Here is a 21,573-nt window from a genome sequence, read left to right as displayed (position 1 = left end):
AACAACATACTTTGATAGACTATATTAAAGAAACAGCTGAAAACATTATATATTCAATCTTCAGGAATTCAGAAAACAAAATAACTTTCCATGGTTATGATGTATAAAAACTTCCTAGAAGTTAGATAGCCTTCAGTCTCTTTCTTCCTCCTCCTTCTTCAAGACAGAGTCTCATTCACATTGTAGTCCAGATTGGCCTAGAATTTACTATGTGGCCTAGGCCAGCCTCCAATTCATGTCAACCTTCCTATTTCAACTCTCTGAATGTGGGCTTATATGTATGGACCACTGTGCTGGGAAGGCCTTGGGTCTTGGGCTGACGATAATTTAAAGAGAGATGGCAAACAGACAAGGAAAATTCTGGCAGTCAAAAACAAAACGAAAACTGAAGTCTGATACAAGGAACAATTATTTGACTGTGTTGCAAAGCAAAGTATGTGGGGAGGACAGACAGATAAGGCAATGTCTCAAAGTCAAAATAAAGATCTCTGCTATAGTTCCACATAGATATAATTAAACTACAACAACTGTCAAAGAACACAAAAGTTTGTGTCATAATCTCAAAGTGGTATACCAAACAGGATAGGATGTTACCTACAAATCTAAGGTCAAAAAATTACCCAAGTAAGTTTAATTAATATCCAGAATAATGTAACCCACAAAGGGCAACCATAACTAAATAACATGAAGCCCCAGAAAAAAATGTGTGCTACTTATAGGCATTTGTTTTAAAACATAAAGGGAGGAAAATACACAAATATAACACTGAATACAAGTGTGTAGCAGGAATTGAAGCCTAGAACAGACAGAACATTTTTAGATTAGCCATAGAAGAAAACTTCTGAATTCAGGAGATGAGAAGACAGCCCAGCAAGAGATTGCAGCAATACCATTGATGCAAAATATTCAAAGATTTCCAAAGCACACCGGCAGCAAGATAGATTTCTCTAGATACAGTGTTTTCACATGGGTGACCTGCAGATGACATGTTAGTTCTACAATTTATGACTTTTGGATTAAAGCTGGGAAAGGGGATATCCTTCCAGATACAGAGAGCCCTTAATGATAGCACAGCTACAAACTGCACAGTGATCAAGAGTTACTGAACTAAGAAAAACCTCAGCAAGTACTCCCTCCATTATTCTGGCCCTTGGACATTTCAATAGGAAACTACTCATCGATATTATTCTTTTTTCAACATTCATTTTATAGAATATCAAGACAGAATCAAATGTTGGCTTACTATGGTAAATGGCGGGGGGAGCCTGCTTTGATTTCCTTTCTTTTATCACCACCTTGGGTTTGTGTTTTAGAATGCCAACTAGGTTTTGAAAAGAGGGTGGAGGATGGGAGGGGGGCATGCTCTTCCCTTCAGCGGAGACAAAAGATAGCAGCTATTTCATTCTGTGAGTATACTACATCCCTTAATTCTTTCACCACCACATTAAACTGCCATTTTCAATAGAGATCTGAAAAATGTATTATTACATTTACCTGTTATTTCGAAAAGAATTAGTAAGCAATTAAAGGGAAAGGATAAAAGTAGGGCAAAAATGTTTCTGTTTTTTCAGACCAGCTAGCATTTTGAGAGTTTAAAATGACTAGAAAGGCAAACTGTTAGGTATTCAGAAGGAAAATGTGAATGTTTTCCCAAAGGCATTATTAACAATTAATAATCATTACAGTGGTGCCTTGTTTACCTGACCTTGTGTAAATTCAGCAGCCTGGTAATTAGACCCAGATTTTGCACATTTGTATATTTCCATGCATAGATTTGACTCATTCATTCATCCATTAAAATTTGCTTGACAGACATAGATGAATAATCAAGCTACAATTTGTATTTACTGGATTATAGAAAATTGCCCAAAATGTTAAGTTCAAGGCAAGCGCATTCTTGCCTCTCTCTTACGACTGATGTAAAAGCAATTACTTATCAGAGGATTGCCCCAAAGCTCTCAGAAGTGGCACTGTTTTTGCAATCTGGGGTCTTTAACAGATTTTTCCCCCTGAATGTACAGACTGTTTAAAGATTAACAGAAGGAAGGAAAAAAAGCCCTGCACATGTTTAAGTTTCTCGTGAAATTCACTTCACTGTTCTTTTACAGTCGAAGTCCTGACAACATTTGGAAGGAGCAACAATGCAAGCGTTCCCTGAAAGGACACATGCAAAGGCAGTGAAAGGCCTGAAGAGGAGGAGGAAGGCAATGTTTAGAGAGCTTCATGACATTTTCCCCAACTCTCCCTGGCCGGCCCTCTTTCTAACTTGATCAATGAGAAACAAAGATACTGTATGATTCTATCATTAATGTATTTTAATTTAAAGGAGAACAAATTCCAGGGACAAACTTCTCAAAAATTGTCATGTTTAGCACTAGCCAAATATGCTGTTATGTGGAACTGCATTTTACTCTACTGTATTGATTTGCTTTCAGTAACTAGCTGAACCATTACTAAAACATGCTGGTTTTAGTCCAAGGTACAGTACTTCTTTAGAAAATACAACAAATCTTTCTCTTCTAACTGCTTATTTTGATTGTCTACTTTAGAAAAAGATTATTCCTGACTTTTAAAAAATGTGTATAGCCAGCATTATCAGACTGTTTTAAAGCTCTTAGATCAGTGCCTATACATATATACATATATACATATGTTTCCTAGGGATTTGGTTCTTCAATTTGAAGAAAAAAAGATTTCCTAGAACCATTTTACAAATATATTAATATTATGATAGTCAAAATTTGGCTTCAGGCAGATTTTTCATCAGATAGGCAACAATTAGATAAAATAGGTGCCATATACAGAAGCTCAACAAGCAGAAAGTGACCCCAAACTTCCAAACCATATACACACTGATTTTATTATCAGCAAATTCTAACTTTTGGGGGTTTTCCCTCAAATATCCCATCTTTTCTTGCTATAAAAATGTCAACTCATTATGGATATCTTTGAGAATGGCCTGAAAACATCTGATAGATTATCAAAGAACCAAATAAAACATTGGTTTTCAAAATGAATTGCTCTTACAGTCCACATGTTTGTAAATACAGAAACAGAAATTCAGATGCTTTTAATGAATGCAAAGCCATATAAAACTGAGTGTCTACTGAGTCAGTGGCACTGAGTTTTCGACACTTTAATAGGCATTTCAGGGGTCCCATAACAAGAAGACAATTTGATTTGATTTTAAAACCAAACACAAAAGTTAGGTCAACAGAAACAGCAGATAGATGTGGTGGTGAGGGTGTCTTATGGGATTTTGAAAAGAGACAGCTGGCAACAGAGACAGAGGCTACTCAAAGCTTTACCTAGTGTACAACGTAGATTTTCTTTTATCTGTTTGCTAAGTCTTTAGCAAGAGTTCAAGTCCTAGACATTGTACTCCACTTCTACTCTACCTGATAAAGGGAGGGCAGCAGCAAAAACATATAGCTGTTTTACCAACTACAGTGATAGTCCAACCAAAAAGTCATCTAAAGTCATGTCCTTTGTTCTAGCATTCCTGTAGTTGCTTCTACTAACAATTTCAAAACAAAAATAAGACTCTGCACCACCATATTTAATTTGGGAAATGGGAAAACAACCATTTTGAAGGTGTGTGGCAAAGATAGATTTCCTGAAACCAAGGGTGCACAATTCTTACAGGGAGCCCTTAGCTGTTGATCTCAATCTTCTGCCAGTTCATTAGGTGTACCATAACCACTAGTTATATATGGAAGGAAGAGAAGAGGTTCTAAATATTAAGAAGACTGAATGAGATAAACTTTCCTAAGGATTCATCTGTAAGTCTGGATTACATTCTATCATAAGCCACTTTCTTGCTCATACTGAATTCTCTTAACCTGTCACCAGTTTCAGTGAGTACATGATCAATAAATATAACAACTCTGACAAGAGGCAAAACTAACCAGGTCTCATCACTGTTCTTTTTTGGAAGAGTGAACTTTGTACATGCCAAGGCTGGAGAAGTAAGCACACAAATATAAACAAATATACACAGAGAAAGCATGATGCTAAGGCTTTCTCAAAACATTGTGGTTATCTATATGTGCTACTATAAGGAAAAGGATATAGCTGCCAGTTAAGAGAAAGTACATAAACAGGACTCTGAAGAACCTGTTAAGAAGCCAGGTTCCTTGTCACTGCTTAGGGCACACAAAGAATGCTACTGAATAAAAGGAAAGATAAGCATTTCTTCCAAGTAGCAAGCAAGAAATACAAATTAAAATTTGAAGGTGAGAATAAAACATGCACTTTGTGTGTGTGTAATGGAAGAGTGAGTTTAACTTATTAGACTCCTAAAATGACTGATAAACATAGCAAGAAAGATTAAAGATGACATCCTAGAAAACATTGTCCAGTGGCTGTGAAGTCATTAATTAGAATTATCTCCCCCCACTGAATGTAAATGCTACACCCACAGATTTCCTGAAAGTTCCAAAAATTACTTCCTTGCTCGAGTATGTAAGTCCTGTGTCTTCCATGTCCCTGATAATATGCTTTTCACAGGTAATATGAAGCTAAACATAATATTTTGTGGCATAGCCTAATGTATGAGGGAAAGAAACAATAAATTGGTAGTAAGAGCCATCATAGACATGTGTGCAATGGATAAGGAGAGTGTAAAGGAGGTAATAAGACATCTTGCCTGAGCTTACTGAGGAAAACTTTCCAGAGATGAGACACTGAAGCAAAAGTAGGCATTGCCAAGCAGACATTGCTGAGATGTGGGGGTGTGGTTTTAGGCAGATATGATACAGGTGAAGCGGTAGTAGAGCATGTGTCAATTTTAAGGAACAAGCTCTGGTATAGAGGGGAAGGCGAAGCTGGAGAAGGTAGAGAGGTGGGCTCATGGACTAATGTACTGCTATAGAATTTAGTGTATAAGAAGTGAGCAACTTCTTGGATTTTAAAGGTGGATTTTAAAGATGGAAGAGGTAAGGAAAATGGACTGATAGGAGGGCAGACCAAGTAAATGAGGTAAAGTGAAGATAGAGAGGCCATGAGTTAAATTAAAGCACTGTAAATTGAGGGAACAGAAATATGCAAGGGAAACATTTTAACCTCAGAACACCCAATGTGGGATCTGTTATCACAAGTTGGAAAATACTGGGTGGTACACTATGCATATCTTACAAGAATCCTGTAAATAGGAAGAGTATACAATATGCTGAAAGCAGCATTTACATACATACTATGCAATATACAATGATTATAAACATAGTGGAGTCTCCTCTTCTAAAATTAATTTTTCTCTTGCTTACAGATAAGCATAGTAGTTAACAACAACATTTAAGCAGGAGGATGCAAACAGCCTTTCATAATCCAGCCCCCAGAGATAGACTTACATGATTTTCAAAGTTCTCATAGGAACCCTGAAGGAAATCAAAACATTTCAAAATATGGAAATTAATACATTTTCATTCAAGTTCCTATATACTGAAGAAGTTTCAAAGCCTTATACTGTTTTGTGATTCCTAAGAAAAACTCTAGAAAATACAAAATCCCATCTCCAAACTACCCCATTTTAACTTTGGGGCCCTGCTTAGGGAGTGCTGGGCCTATTCAAAACTAGGTATTTCCTACAGATCATATGCTGAAGCTAGATTTAAAAAGAGATTATGGTGAGTCATTCACAAAGCTGGGAGGGTGGTGACAGGATTCAGATCTCAGAACCACTTTAAGAGGTTGAAAAGACCTTAACTCATGAGCATATGCACAATCTGATCATGTTGACATCATTATATGGGAGTTCTTGAACAAATACAGAAGTGCAGGGAACATGACATTTCTATATACAAATACTTCTCACTTAGATTTCTAAATCATACAACACAAAAGAGACAAGATTGAGCAGTGCTAATTACCTGTCGTTTGTCAAGTGTCAGCAATACACCAGTAGACTTAATAAGGATGGCAAATTCCCACTAAAATGTGTAACCATGAAAATGAAGTAATGGAATTTTGCTTTCATATAATTATTTCTGGACACAAAAGAACTCATTTTAAAATTCTCTTCTCTTTTAAAAGTATATAGTTAACATGTTATATAAGTGTGAAAACAAATGTATCTTATTTTAATATTCTCATATATAACACAAGGAAATCAGATTTTAAAAATTCAATGGGTTTTTAACATTAGAACCCATCAACATGCTGTTTTGTAAGTTTCAGTAATTACATAGGAGAATTTGCCCCATAAATTCTAGTAACATTCCAGATACAGTTAAGTCATCAGTTACTCTAAAAATAAAAGGAAACAAAACACCTGCTCAGGTGATTCAACATGCAGCCATGGTCAAGACCTACCACCACTGCCTGGAAAACAGATAAGCAAATATATGATACAATAGAAATGCTAAAGTGACCAGGTATGGCGGAACTCACTTTAATCCTAGCACTTGGGAGATAAAGGCAGGTAGATCTCTGTGAGTTTGAAGTCAGCTTGGTCTACACAATAGGAACCAGGCCGGCCAGAGCTACACAGTGACACACTATCTCAAAATAAAATAGAGAAAAAAGACACTGTGAAGAAAGATCCTGTATGTAGTATTCTTAAAAATGTTCCATGACTTCATCATCAATAATTTCAGAAATCACCTTAGGAAAATGGCTGAAGAAAGGGCTGGCTGGCTGAACACTACAACCATCAGTTACTAGCTTCTATTGATAATATATAACAGTTTATTGCTGTCCTTTGTCCATGCCTACAGATATTTTATTTTATTTTGTATTTTAAATAAAGACATTTGTATGTTACTGGAAAAAGATTCCATTAAGACTGATAAGCTTTCTACTGCACTGAGATACCTCACCTGGGAAGAGGTGGGTAAAGGAGGATGAATACAATCAAAACACAAAGTACAAAAATCTCAAAGAACAGTCCTTTGGTCTTCCATAAATTTCTAGATAATTGAAATACTGGGGCAGTATAAAGTTTTCTAGGATACAAGCACTTAATCTCTTCACTCATTAGTAAGACAATATAAAAATTCACCCTCTTATGCTTCCTTTTAATGCAACTTTATTATTTTAATAAAAATAATACATGCCCATTATAAAATATTTAAGTAGAAAAAGACAATGTGAAAAGAAAAATAAACCTACAACTTTCATCATTCGGGTATAAGTTTGCCAGTTGCTAATATTTTTTAGAAACCTCTTGCAAGTTACACAGTCATATAAATGTATGAACTTATTTTTTTTAAAAAAGTGACAGCATACATATTAGCTGGTAATCTTAAAAACTTGGCAGCATTACGAGGTTAAATATTTAGACCAGTACACAGATTTATGAAATAAAATTTAAGGTGTATATGTGTGCGTGAACATAATGGAATGATTTACTTATAACTTTTGTGTTTAGAAAAAGAAGTTTATTGAGTATGTGACAAGGAGTCACGTGCTAGGCAGCAACATGAGTACTACCCACAGCCTACACATAACTTTCTGAATTATAGAAATACTAGAGGAAATATACATTTTTCTATGTACCAGGGAATACAAGTGAAAACAACATTTAAAGCATAATAATCTTCCACCAAAATGGCTACTTAAGTAACAACCAAGCAAAACAAACACAAGACTTACGGACTGAAAAAAAAAATCACAAAATGTTAACTGAAGGCTAAAGTACATGAAGAGATAGTGCTTAAGCAGACTGGAAGCCTAGGCATAAGAATAATGTCAATATTTCCCCAAATTACATAGACTTCAACAACTACAACTACCATCACCTATCAGTATTATTTTGATGATGCAGACAAGTTCATTCCAAAAATTCCAGAGAAATGCAAAAGGACTTTTCAAAGAATAAAGCAGAGTACTCATACCACATGTAAAGTCATAGTAATCAAGAGTGTGGTATTGGCAAATGGATAAACACAGTGGAAGAGGAAAGTCTAGGAATAGCCCCATGCAAGTTTGCACAAAAGATTATTGACAAGGACACCAAAGCATTTCAATGAAGGAAGGACAATCTTACAAGTAAGCAGTTGGTCATACATAGGCCAAAGGAATAAGATGAAGCCTGTCCTAAGTCTCATACAAAAACTAACTCAAGACAGATGTTATATCAAATTTATATAAAAATTGAATTCTTTGAGAGTCAAAGTATAATATAAAAACCAAAAATACTGATTTATTGAATTTGACCATAATTTAAAAGTTTCACTCTGTGAAAGATTCTCCTAGGCTATCAAGACAAAGTAGCAGTGAGATGACTCATCAGGTAAAGCATTTGCTGCCCAATCAACCAAGTCTAACCTTGAATTAGATTCCCAGAACCTATGTAAGTTTAAGGGAAAGAACCTACTCCAGGAAGCTGTCTTATGATTTCCAAATAAGGTATGTGCATCCATCCAAGATAATAATAACAATTTAAAATTTGTTTTTTAAGACAGGGCTTCACTATGTAGTTCTGGCCATGCTGAAACTCACTGTGTAGACCAGGATGGTTTCAAATACAGAGATCCAACTGTGCTTGCTGCTCAAGAGCTGTGCCACTAGGCCTAACTAAAAATATTTTTAAAGAGACCAATGCAACCTACAGACTCGGGGAAAACATGTATCAATAACATATACAACAAAGGAATTGTATTTAGAAAAAGTCTCAAAACTCAACAATAAAAAGCAAACAATTCAGATAAATAGGTTAAAAAAATACTTGAGACAGTATACCAAAAAAAAATCTAAGGAGAATAACCCAATAGGCTCATAATTTGAATGTTTTGCCTCTAGTTGGTGTATCTATTTGGGAAGGATTAAGGGGTGTGGCCTTGTTGGGGGAGGTATGTCACTGGGGGTAGGCTTTGAGGTTTCAAAAGCCCAGGCCATTCCTAGTTAGTTCTCTCTTTCTGCCTCATGCTTGTGGATTAGATATTAGCTCTCAGCTATTGTTCCAGTGCCATGTCATGCTTGCTTGCCTGTTGGCATGCTCCCAAGTATGATGGTCATGGACTCTTAACTCTCTGGAACCATGAGCCTCCAAATTAAATGCTTTCTTTTGTAAGTGTTTTGGTCACGGTATTTTGTCATGGCAATAGAAAAGTAACTAAGACAGAAAGCAAGTAAATGCATGAAAAGATTTCAGTATCACCAGGCATGAGAGATATAGATAATAAAAAAACAAAGACATGTCACTCCATGCCTATAGTTCAAATAAAAAAAATACCATGTACTAACAAGGATGCTAAGTAAATGGAACTCTTACACAGTGCTAATAGGAATGAGAAATTATATCAGCATTCTGAAAAATAGTTCGGGAATGCATAAAATATTCTAGAGAAATGAAAACATGTTCACATAAAATCTGTATGCAAATGTTTACAGCACCTGATTCCATAATTGTCCCCAACTGGAAACAACATAAACCATCCTTAAATGGGTCAAAGAAATACACACCCACAAAGTGAAGTCGTCTTCAGAAATAAAAGAGCCCTCTGTGACAAGACAGTCTCAAAGGCTGCATACTCTACAAATCCATTTGACAGGCCCCAAAAGACAAATCTGTAGTGATCAGAACAAGTTTAGAATTTGGAAGGAGAGTGAGATGATACTGTTTTATGATGGAACTGTTATATATTTTGATTAACCATGGTAGGTACACAAATCTATCTATTCATTTGCTAGAACTTGTAAAAGCACAAACTGCTATAGATGTGGGTAATGGATGCACATCTGAGGAAGACAAAGTTATCCTTCTTAATGAATTAAGACATTGAGGTAATTTCTAAAAAGCAGGAGTGGTGAACATAACCAATGAGTATTAAAATGACTGCTTAAACATTTGAGGTTCTCTCTGTCCTTATGCTCCATTCAGAGTAAGTAATGAGTTGAAGATAAGAGTTGGTTTTCTTTCCCAAACAGAGCTATAAAATCTCTTGCTATGACTATGAAGCTCCAGGGGAAATACTGAGATGTATTTTCTTCAATATTCTTTGGGACAATTGCCCTGTTAATTTCATTTTGTATTCAAACCAATTACTGCCACTTTTGCAAAGTAAAGAAGCTACTAACTTTCATGTACACAGTTCTGGAACTGGCAACCTATTTAGCATCGTAGTAAATAAAACCAAAAAAAGCCCTCATAGTTAACACAATTTTATCTATTTGTCAATACACTATTCAATACACTACAGTGAATTTTACAGTGAAATTTACTACAGTAGGGTTTATTGTATTGTAAATGTTAATATATATTTAAAATATAATCCAAATCTTCCCCTTTAAAGCATATATTGTAGCACTAACACAAATATAAAGATGAAAATCAAAATAACCCATATTCTTACTAGTAAAGACAATCACTACTAACATTCTGATGTTTTTCTAATTATTTTCAGACACATGTATATATTTTTATCACATAGTCAAAACATCCCTTATACAACAATTTGCTTCCTTTATTTTTCCAATATTGTTGTCCTGTGTCTTTAATCTCACAAAATACTGCTTCAGGTGACTGTATAATTTATTCTGGGATATGGAAGTTAATTCCAATTTTCACTATTTGTTTGTTTGTTTTTCAAGACAGCGTTTCTCTGTATTGCTTTGGAGACTGTCCTGGAACTCACTCTGTAAACCAGGCTGGGCTCAAACTCACAGAGATCCGCCTGCTCTGCCTCCTGAGTGCTGGGATTAAAGGCATGCGACACCAATGGCCAGCTTTTCTAATTTTCACTATTATAAGCAATTACTCATCAATATATTCTAGCATATAAATTTTATTTTTCTCCTTTTAAAAATGTACTGTATGTGGAGTGAAATGTGTACATGTCTATGTATGAACTCATGCTCCCATGCATGCTTGGAGGCTGGAGGAGGTTGGGTGTCCTGCTCTATCACTTATCTTAATTCTTTGAGACAGGGTCTCTCACTTAGCCCAGACTTAAGTTAGGCAGCAAGTGAGTCCTAGTGATCTTCCTGTCTCTGCCTCATGCAGTGCTAGAGTTGTAAGTATACATGTGACCATTTGTGACTTTTCATATTGGTTCTGGAAATTTGAACTCAGGTCCTCATGCTTGCACAATTAGTGCTCTTAACCCACTGAGCCATATCCACAGCCCCAAAGAGTACATTTCTTTAGGACAAATTGCTATAGAAGAAAGTGAAGTTCCTAGAACCCACAAATAAAAAGTTGTAACTTTTTCCTGAATATCAGTCTTTTTCACTGAATTTGCAATTGTATTGATGGTGTAAGATCGATGAATACAAGAAAATGCCTGGTATGTGGGCATTAATAAAGGAAATGGTTACAAATTATACTATTAGCTTTTACATTCCTTATCACCACACTCACAATATCTAAGACATAAGTAAGCTAGGCTCATTTAGCAACACCATACATTCAGAGAGCTGGATCTTACTATGAAGCTCAACTTTATATATTCTTTTATTATCACGTGCAATGAGACAGTAGTTATCTCCAAGAAAACACTTGTACAACTGCCTGAGTCTGGAACTGAGCTAACTACTTTGCTCAGTGAAATCCATTTTTACCTGAAAGAGTAAGTGATAGACAAACTATTGTTATTCAGACATAAGCACCCACAAGACATTTCCTAAAATACACCAACAGAGCCTGTCACTTCAAGAAAAATCAACTGACAGTATGTTACCAATAATAAAGCCCCAGTTTTCAATTTATTTTCAGTGGAATATTAATATCTACTACCTTAAGCTCAATGGGGTCCCAATACTATGAGGCTGATCAAAAATGTGATTTTTCAAAAACTGCATTATAAGATGTACCATTTGTAAAATATGAATAAGTCACTTAAACAACATTTTCTAAATAACCAGTCCATGTTAAAAAAATCATGCATAGATAAATGATCCACTCGTTTTAAGATAGAATAATGGATTTCAATGTACTATAACATAAAAAGATCAAGGACATGATTTCATACCCAATGTCGTAAAGTAACCATTAAGAAACTACCTGACTACCTGGGCGGGGGGGGGGGGGGGGACCGACACGACACTACCTTAGCAGAGAGGGTCTAGCTCAATAAAGTGTTTGCTGTGTAAGCAGAAGTACCCAAGTTTGATCCCTAGCACCCTTGTAAAAAGCTAAGCAGAGTGGCATGTGCCAGTAATCCTAGCAGTAGTAGGGAGGTGAACACAGAAGGATCCCTGGGGCTTGCTGGCAAGCCAGTTTAGCTAAATCTGTGAGTTCCTGTTTCACTGATAGACTTTGTTCTCCAGCAAATAAAGTAAAGAAGCTCATGAAGAATAACCTATACAGACTTTATGGCACACACAGACACAAGTGTACAAACTGTATGAACACATACACACACCACCCACCAACACACTTAAAAAAACCTACTTTGCCATAGTAACAAAAAAATGAATGGCTGCAGTTAACAGAAAACGCTAGTAAAACATGCTTCCTCTTTCACAAACTATATTTCTGTATGAAACAAAATTTTCTTTACAAACCAAAATAGCAAATTACAATAGATGAGTTGCTGAAGAAGATATGAGAAATCACCTATCTTTGAAGACAGGTAAGAAAGAAAATTTAAAAATATAAAACAACACTACTGTTTTGATTAGATTATTTTTATTTGGAATATGAAGCTATTTTTTCCCACAAAATTGGCTTTTTGAGATAGAGTCTCATTGTGTAGCACTGGCTGGCCTGGAACATACTATATACATATCAGACTTGCGTTAATCTAAGAAATATAACTGCCTCTGCTTCCCAAGTACCAGGATTAAAGGTGTGCACCACCACCCATAATTCTAAAAATTCTGTTATATTTTACTTAATATTCTTATTATTACTCATAAGAATGGATCAATACTGTAGCACCTCAGTTTTAATTTAAAATAAAATATGAATTCATATAAAATAAACTCTTTGGCATCTTTAGTATTTTAAGAGTCTGCTGGGGTCCTAAAGATGGAAAAGACTGAGAACCACTGCACTATACTACTACTAAAGAATTTGTTTTGTTTCTAGGTCTTCAATGGGTCTTTCTAAACAGTAGTTCTCAACCTTCCTAACATTGTGACTCTTTAATATAATTCCTCATGTTATGGTGACCCCCAACCATAAAATTTTTTTCATGGCTACTTCATAATTACAATTTTGCTGTTATAAATCATAATGTAAATATCTGTGTATTGAAGGTCTTAAGCAATCCTTATGAAAGGGTTGTTCAACACCCTCCCCCAAGGGGTCATGATTGAGAACCACTGTTTTAACCACTACATCATTAAATGGAAAGCTGTAGTTGAAAGGCCTGCATGGTTCTAAATCCTTATGAATACATACAAACATAAATCCTGAGCAGTGTCAGTTTTATTTTAGACTGTAGTCCTATTAGTCCTGGCTCCTGAGAGTTGGCTAGCAAATCATCCAGGTTTTCAACAGTGCCAACAGCCAAAGAACCTGAAACACCTGTACTGCCTGAATGAACAGTCCTTTCAATAAACAAGCCAGATAAGGGACTTTAGACAATCAACCACTTGAAAATTACATTATGGCACAAAGTAAAAACCACAGAAAATTCTGGAGGTGCTATTCAAATCAAACAAGTTAAAAACCAGGACTATAAGTTATATATTGCTTTACAGACTGCAAGCTAAGGCCAACATAGCACAGATGTTGATAAGGTTATGTAGTAAAGCTATCCCTTACTATGCACAAAACAAACCAATACCTATTATATAGAAAAAAAACTGATGCACTCAATTTTATCATTGTGTGTGTATGTGTGTAAAATCTAAGCTTTGAAAATTTTTCTGCAGTGCCTTGGGAAAACAGTTGAATTAATTCTTTCCTAAACAGAAATGAGATCATTCAATTTAATGCAAGACTAGGCTAGATAGCATCATTTGGAAAATCCAATCGGCAACTATCTGTAAAGGTCTGATTTCACTTGTGTACCATAATGAACATACAAACCAAACATGAAAGACAGCCAATGCTTAGGGTGCTCGCTTCCCATACTGTTGTTATGTACAGCAGAGAACTGATCATTCCACTTTGCTCCTTGAAGACAAAGAGGTCAGTGGTGTGAAAATCTCACTTTTGAAAGGTTAAATGAAATCTGTTCTGGTTCAATTTCTTACTTTACTACAAGATAGCAGCTATAGATGACAGGAGTTAGACTCAAAGTTGAGTTTTCCATAAATAGACAAAGTTAAAGAAATCAAACTGAAGAAAAGGAATTCTGCTGTTTAGGCACAGTTTTGCGGGTTTACCTAGTTGTTTTCATATATTTGAAAACTCCTATGGCATTTCCTCGGTATTTCAAAAAGTCCCCAATTTTTCCTACAGAGGTAAACTGTAACAGGTGTTGCTGAAAGTCCAGGTTCAACACATGTGGGCCAGGCCACTAATGGGTGGCCACAGTTAGACCTGGCATAGTTTGTAATGCTTATTCTGTGGTTGGACTCCTCCAAATTTGGTGTGACTTTCCCACTAGTTCCACAGGATCATGTTCTAGTTTTGAGCCTACCAAAAACAACTGATGGGATCTGATTATGACTAAATTAAATAAAACTTAAAAAAACTACAGAAAAACATTGGGTTATTTTATAAAAAAATCAAGTAGCAAGCTATACCTAACCCTATTTGCTTACTAGAATTCCTTTACAATAGCAAACATTATCCCATGATTAAATGCTTGTATAGAATACCTATCTGGCATGTTTTAGAGGCTGGGGTATAATAATACATTTTTCGCAATGAGATTCTATTCCAACTATCATCAAAACTGTTTTTCTTAGTTGTATCAAAATGATACACCCAACTCAAAATTAGCTTGCTTGACTTATATAAATCTAAGAAAAATCAGCCATTTACAAATAAAAGCATACCCTCTTTATTAATGGGCCTGGTGTTAGAATACTGGCATGCTTGGTATTCATTTATGCTTAGTTTCCCAATAAAATGATGTGAAACAAAAAGGAAACCAGTTCTTGGGAAGTTCTTTTTATTTTAATAAGATTTAGGATGAGGTTTTTGGATTCCTAAAGAAATCACCCATCTTTAAGCTTTATTGGGCAGCAAGTATTGAACTGCCTGTGAAGCTGAATTTGTGAGATGGGATGTCTATTGCTTCTATGTTGCATGCTTTTACTACCACTTATAATTATGTTGTTAGAGAATTTATAAAAAAAGAAACCTAATTTATTCTTTCCAAATGTTCTAAATATAAATAGAGAGGCAAGGAAATCAACAATACTACTACTTAAAGTTTAAACTATTTTGAACTAATGTACCTGTGATACTACTGCATATTGCAACCTATAACCTAAAAACTATCAGTCCACATCACCACAGGTAAGAAATGAGAAATTTTGAGGGTTATTGAACACTGAATATTTGCAGAAGAACAGTGGAGAGTTACTGAATGCCACTGCATGGCTCTCAAACAGATCCACTGTACAGTATCATTCTACCAAAAATGGATAAATGAAGGCAATGACAACGAGTGCCCAGTTAGTGAGTAACATACTTGGTGGGGTCTGGAGTGAGAAGCTGTTTCATCTTGCATTTATCCGATTTATTTACTTAATTTCATTCTGTGGGTTCCTTACAAAATTACTTTTGTTTAAGCACTGTTAAGCACCATAATTGTGCTTGCTCATGATGCTAAGTGAGTACATATTTTTATGAACAAATAGTTTAACCAACATTCCATTTTCACATCATTACACTTTTTGGGGGGGAAGGGGGTTGAGACAGTATTTCTGTGTGTAACAATTCCGGCTGTCCTTGATCACACAGAGTTCTGCCTATCTGCCTCCTTAGTGCTAGGATTAAAAGTATGTGCCACTATGCCTGGCTCATCATTACACTTTTGATAAAAGGCAATTCCAAGTCAATCTTGGGCTTAAGAACATAATGCTTGATGGCTAATATTAACTCTCTGAGCATAATTTTTTGAATTCTTCATAAAAATGGGTCCTGAAGAAACAATAATGTACTTTTGCCATGATAATACACTAAGAAGTAAAAAAGAAAATAGAGAGAGCATCAGTAAGAAGGTAACAAGAGGGGTATCTGCTCTCCTCTGCCCCATGTCATCTAGTTAGGTATAGGACTTCTCTTGAAAGACAATGAAACTATTATACTTAGGCAGGCTGATATTCTGTATCACAATAATATTTGTGGGCACTGAGATTTTGCCACATACTTGGGTTGAGGAGAAAACAAATTAAGGCTACTGAGGTGTTGCTGTCATCATATAATGTAAAATACAAAGACAGTAACAAAGAGCTATCTGTCAATGCTTTAAGGATCTTAAGATAAATGTGTAGTTTCATGTTAACTTGGTATTAATCTTGTATATCACAAATAAGCCCTCTGTCAGTATAGTAACATTATGAAAAAAGAATTTGAAGAAAATATTAAAAATAATACCCTTTATTTGTTGGTCCCTTGGCTACTAAGCATTGCGAACACTCATTACTCAATGAAGGGCCGTGGCAGAGATCACAGATGAGACACATTACAAGGTATAAACTCAATCCTCAAAAGGCATAATTCATGAAAATCCTCAAAATTTCAAACCTAGAGCTAATTTCTAAGGAATTACAACACTAATTCTAGCCCTAGCAACTAATCAGGGGCTAAAACACTGATAGCCAATACTCATTTGTTCATTTTTTTAAAGATGAAGGGGCAGCTCCATCTAGGGTTATCAATATCTCAACATTCAAAAATAGTAGCAAAGAGCCCTAAGGAATGTTCTTTGGCAGGTACCTAGACACACAGAAAGGCTGGTAATGAAACACACTTTGCCTTATTCAAACACCTTAAACAGTACATAATAAGGAATGGGAAACACATTTGAGTTCACTATCCATCATTTTGCCTTTCAGAGACTCTACCTTTACAAAGATTTGACTCCATGTATGTATTCAAATGAGAACTTATTGCACATAGTAAGTGATAGTAAATGACCTACCACCCACTCCCAGGTACCAAGAAGGGTTGAATTTCACACTTATCAGCAAATCATTAGGGTAGGTTAGCATCTCAATCTCAGATTTGCTTTTTGGACAGTTGAGGGAACACTTCAGAAATGAACCAGCTAAACAAACTTCCCAGCAGTACTTGACAGAGCTACACCTATTCTTCCCATTTCCAAAGCAGTGGAGAATTAATTACCAGTTCTATGGATCTATTGTAAGTATAATAGACTAAAGAGCTATCACAGACACATTTATTGTAAAAGCACAATCCCAAGAGTGTCTAGTGGAGGGCCAAAACGATTAACACAAATGCTTTGTCAGATCAAAGATAAAACCTGAACCGCCCAATTGAGGAATGAATTAGAACAGTGGGTTATCTTTCAAATTAACCAGGGCAGTTAGTGAGGAAAATTTCATGAAAGTGTAATTCTTAGCCTTTGTGAATCCACACAGCAGGCATTCTGCCAGCTGACAAGATGATGAAATTTTCATGCTTAAAAAAAGCCCTCTTCATTTCCCAATTTAGATTAGCTAGTGCTTCTCTCCCTTTGTGTCTTCTCTCTCTCTCTCTCTCTCTCTCTCTCTCTCTCTCTCTCTCTCTCTCTCTCTCTCTCTCTCTGTGTGTGTGTGTGTGTGTGTGTATTTGCTCTTGGGAACAGAATCTAAGGGGGCATGCATCAATTTTTCATTGCAAACTTGAATCTCAAAAACCATCCTTAAAGATTAATCTGTCTTCTTATGATTAAAAAGAAATAGTAGTTCAGTATTAACAGAGTAACAAACAAGGCTCAAAGCATGAAATCAATTTTGAATTAAGGTTTTTGTGTGCTATATCAGTTTTTCAACACTTCATCAAACCTTGAAGTAAAATACAAAGTTGTATTTCTCCTAAGTAAATCAATACATTACTCAAAAAAAATCGCATTTGTTCAGTGTCTTGTACATTTCCATGCATGTGGAAATTTGTATGTTAATGGAAACGAGAATTCCAAGGATGCACTGATTATTGTATGGAAAGGCTTGGGAAAAACATCACCCACTAAAAAAGTCAGTATTCAAAAATTATGATGTGATGTAGACTGATTGATTCTGAGATATATACATTTGCAAAAATGTTACATCACACTCACTCTTCCAGTCAGGCATATTTTTCCAAGACAGAAGAGCATATGAATGATGCATTTTTCCAAAATGCAAGTGATTTAGGTGTATACTTCATGACTTTAATTTCTTTTCTTGGCAACTTAATTTCATAATAATCTATAACTACATTCCTTGGCAGGTTACAGCATTTGGTCAAATGCCATCTTGCACCAAACTTCTCCAACTTCTTCCTTTCTAAGGATGACATCATTTCTCAATGTACAGCGATTTCCCTTGCTGTAATTTTAAGACTAAAATAAATGACACTCATAACAAACAATTGTTTGTGTTCAGTGGGTACTTTTTAATACTACAAAATATGAAGAAGCCATTTTGGTAACCCACTGGTAATGTCACTTAATCCCAGCACTTTCTCTCAATATGTTTTCTAATATGCTTGCTGCATCAGTCTTTAGTTCGATAGTTGTTAATTACCATACATTACACTGAATAGTGTCACTTGAGGCACAGTTAACCAAAGAAACTCAGCATCATACTCCTCTGCTGGCAAAAGTTGCATTGTATCTGGAGACAACAAAAATAGAACTGTCTCTCACCGACTTTTAAGATATACTGTTTATATACAACCTCAGCATGAGACCAGGAAAGAAATGATGGAGGTATTTTTCTCCTGTCCAGTCACTTATGATTAGGATCAGAAAGTTTCTAATTTTGAGGACCAACAGTTCTATCAATCCTTAATCACAAGAGTAACATTTGACTATGTTGATCAGAAATATCTTAGAACAGACAATCTTAGAAATATCTTAGAAAAAGTGGGCAGTTAAATGCAGAAAAACATTAACTTGTTACAGAGATATTGACTGGACAAGACAAAGCAAGTGTTCTAACAACTTTATTTTAAATACCTGGTCTCTAAAAGTAGATTATTTAGCTTAAAAAATGCCTTTGTAACTATGGCCATTACCCCTTACACACACACACACACACACACACACACACACACACACACACACACACACACACACACACACACACATTAGATTTCAAATTCATCTTTGAGTTTGGGCACATTCTAATTATATGGATCGTTTTTCTCCCTATTCTCAACTTAGTCAAAACAGATAGCTCCTTCTTATAGAAGGAACTAGATTCATTGTTTTAGTATTACTATTTCCATGGTGAAGCTTTTGATAGACTAAACACAGAGGGAAAAGCCAGGATTCTTCCCAAGAGTCAAGAATCATACTTTGCTCAATGAGGCCTGTAAATGAGAAGCTGAATAGTTATTATTTGGGTTCTTCATGCTAAATAAAAGTCTAACATTTCATGAGCTGATCATTTCATGTACTGTAGAATGTGAAACCACAGATAACCTTTATCCCCACCCAGCTCTTCATTAAGTGCAGCACAGCTTTATTCACTAAACTTTGCAGAGTTTCCCAAAGTATAGTCATAATTATTATTTTTCAAAAAAAACCTTCAGGCAAACCTCCTTTTTAAAAATATAAATACAAATTATTCTATGCCAAATCACAATGGGTCTCTGTGTTCTCATTCTTCATCTTAATGATCTAATATCCATTTTCATATAATGAGTTATATTTCTTACTTTGTGAAACATGTTTCAAATTACTTCACATGTGTTTCAAAAAAGAAAAGACCATGTTACATTTTAATTAACAAGTAGAAAGTATAGAATGTTAAAGTCCTGGGTCTTACCTAATAGTACCCAAACATTCTTTTTAAATGCCTTGTCAACACAGCCTTTTTCCCTAGTTGTTTTTGTTTTTCATTTTCAAAATAGGGTTTTTCTGTATAGCTCAATATAGCTTTTAAAAAAGATCTAGTGAATTTTTAAGTGACAGAAAATTTGTTTAGATGACAAATGCTATGGCACACTAAGAAACATGAGAAATATACAGTCTTTTAAAATTTTAATTTTAAAGAGAAAAACAACTCATTATCTGAAAAGTGTTAAGAAAACAAAACAAAACCTTGGAATAAAAGCAAAGAAAGCTTACTTACTCTTCTGGGAATTTTATTGTACATATATAAAATTGAGATGTTCTCTTTGAAATCTCAAATTGCACTTCAATTTAAAAGATGTTTCTTTTCATTTCTTCAGAAAAGTAATCAAGAGATTGGCTTAGATTGTCATGTGAACACAAAGTACTGGGCAGTAGTCAATCTAGTAAAATCATTATCCATAGCATCATGACTATAATTACTGGAGACAAGCAACATTGGTACTTTTCCTATTCCAGCCAAATATCTGAGTGACCATTTAATTTAATTATCTGGGCAATAATAAGTTAAAATAAAATTTCTGAATACACTTTCATTCTCATAAAACCAAACTTTCATCTTTAAAATACTTGTCAGTAATGAAGGAGATATGAGAAAGCAAATTGTTTGTCTTATTACTAGACTAAAATTTCATGCTTTGATCAGGTGACATGAGTTAGTAAAGGCCTTGCTACCAAACAAGCCTGATGGCCTTGAACCCACTTGATGGAAATTGTGAACCAGCTCCCTCATCTAACCACCATACAGGAACCATCCTGCACCACCACCAACCCCCACAAATAAGTAAATATAAATAAATTTTAAAATACAGTCTGTCACATTTTATTAATAGTATTTTACTATGAATTTTCCCCAAATGTTTCCAGTTTGCATCAAATACTATAAAACAATTATTATACTTCAGTAAATTAAATGTGTAAAGTCCTACTACAGATACTTACATCATAGTATTTTTTGATGCAATGTCTAATGTCCATGGTCAATTTGTTGCTCAGCTGTACCATAAAGGTGAGTGGTGAAGCCTTACAATCAACATTACTGCAACGATACAAGCTGGGCTCCAAATCAATTCCCTATAGGAGCCAGGACAGACAAGTACACAAAAGGTTATTACCAGAAAGTATTTTATGCTTAAAACTTTTCTTTTCTTTTCTTGGTGCACAAAACTTTTAGAGGTGAGTTCTGAACTCTGTTTTATCCACTACTTATGGCTTTAAGACCACCTTTAAAAGTACATGGTAAATACTCTTTTGTTATCATCACAATAGAGTACAAAGCCAAAGAGAAAACCATAAACTTACTACTTTACATTCCATGCAAGATAGGCTTTACAGATAAGGCCACTTCCCCTCCAAAAATACCAGAGAAATCATGTTACCAAAAATAAACATTCTTCCAAAGACACTGATCAAAAATTTCAATTTGCACTCATTCATTCCAAACTTGAAGATAAAGCAAGAGCCCTTACATGACATTAGTTTGCTATTACTACACCAACTGAATTTGAGGCAGAAAAATCTAAAATTTAAAAGTCTTGTACTACAAAAGCAATAAAGCAGCCTCATTTATCACCAGATTGGCAAATCTAAAATTTCTGTGCTTGAAAAGAAGTGAAATATATTTGGGGAAAGAAGGCTTCAGTAAGAGTATAAATTTGGACGAGGAACTATTAGCAGTTGGAGAAACATTTTATTGTGTCATGATTTGTTTTAAACAAAAACA

The 21,573-nt window shown here is 35.1% G+C and overlaps 1 protein-coding gene across 4 annotated transcripts in view; it reads right to left on the bottom strand.

The window, feature by feature from the left end:
• The window catches only part of Pola1 (DNA polymerase alpha 1, catalytic subunit), a 309,461-nt gene that overhangs the window by 130,912 nt on the left and 156,976 nt on the right, over nt 1-21,573 (bottom strand). For all 4 annotated transcript variants that reach the window (XM_027431877.2, XM_035450313.1, XM_035450314.1 and 1 more), the window contains exon 34: nt 20,793-20,924. In XM_027431877.2, the coding sequence (XP_027287678.1) occupies nt 20,793-20,924 (132 nt within the window). The remainder of the gene's footprint in view (nt 1-20,792; nt 20,925-21,573) is intronic.

This window comes from Cricetulus griseus, chromosome X (assembly GCF_003668045.3).
Source record: "Cricetulus griseus strain 17A/GY chromosome X, alternate assembly CriGri-PICRH-1.0, whole genome shotgun sequence".
Classification (NCBI taxonomy): domain Eukaryota; kingdom Metazoa; phylum Chordata; class Mammalia; order Rodentia; family Cricetidae; genus Cricetulus; species Cricetulus griseus.
The sequence above is the reverse complement of the archived record's forward strand: the minus strand, read 5'-3'. Positions and strand labels throughout refer to the sequence as shown.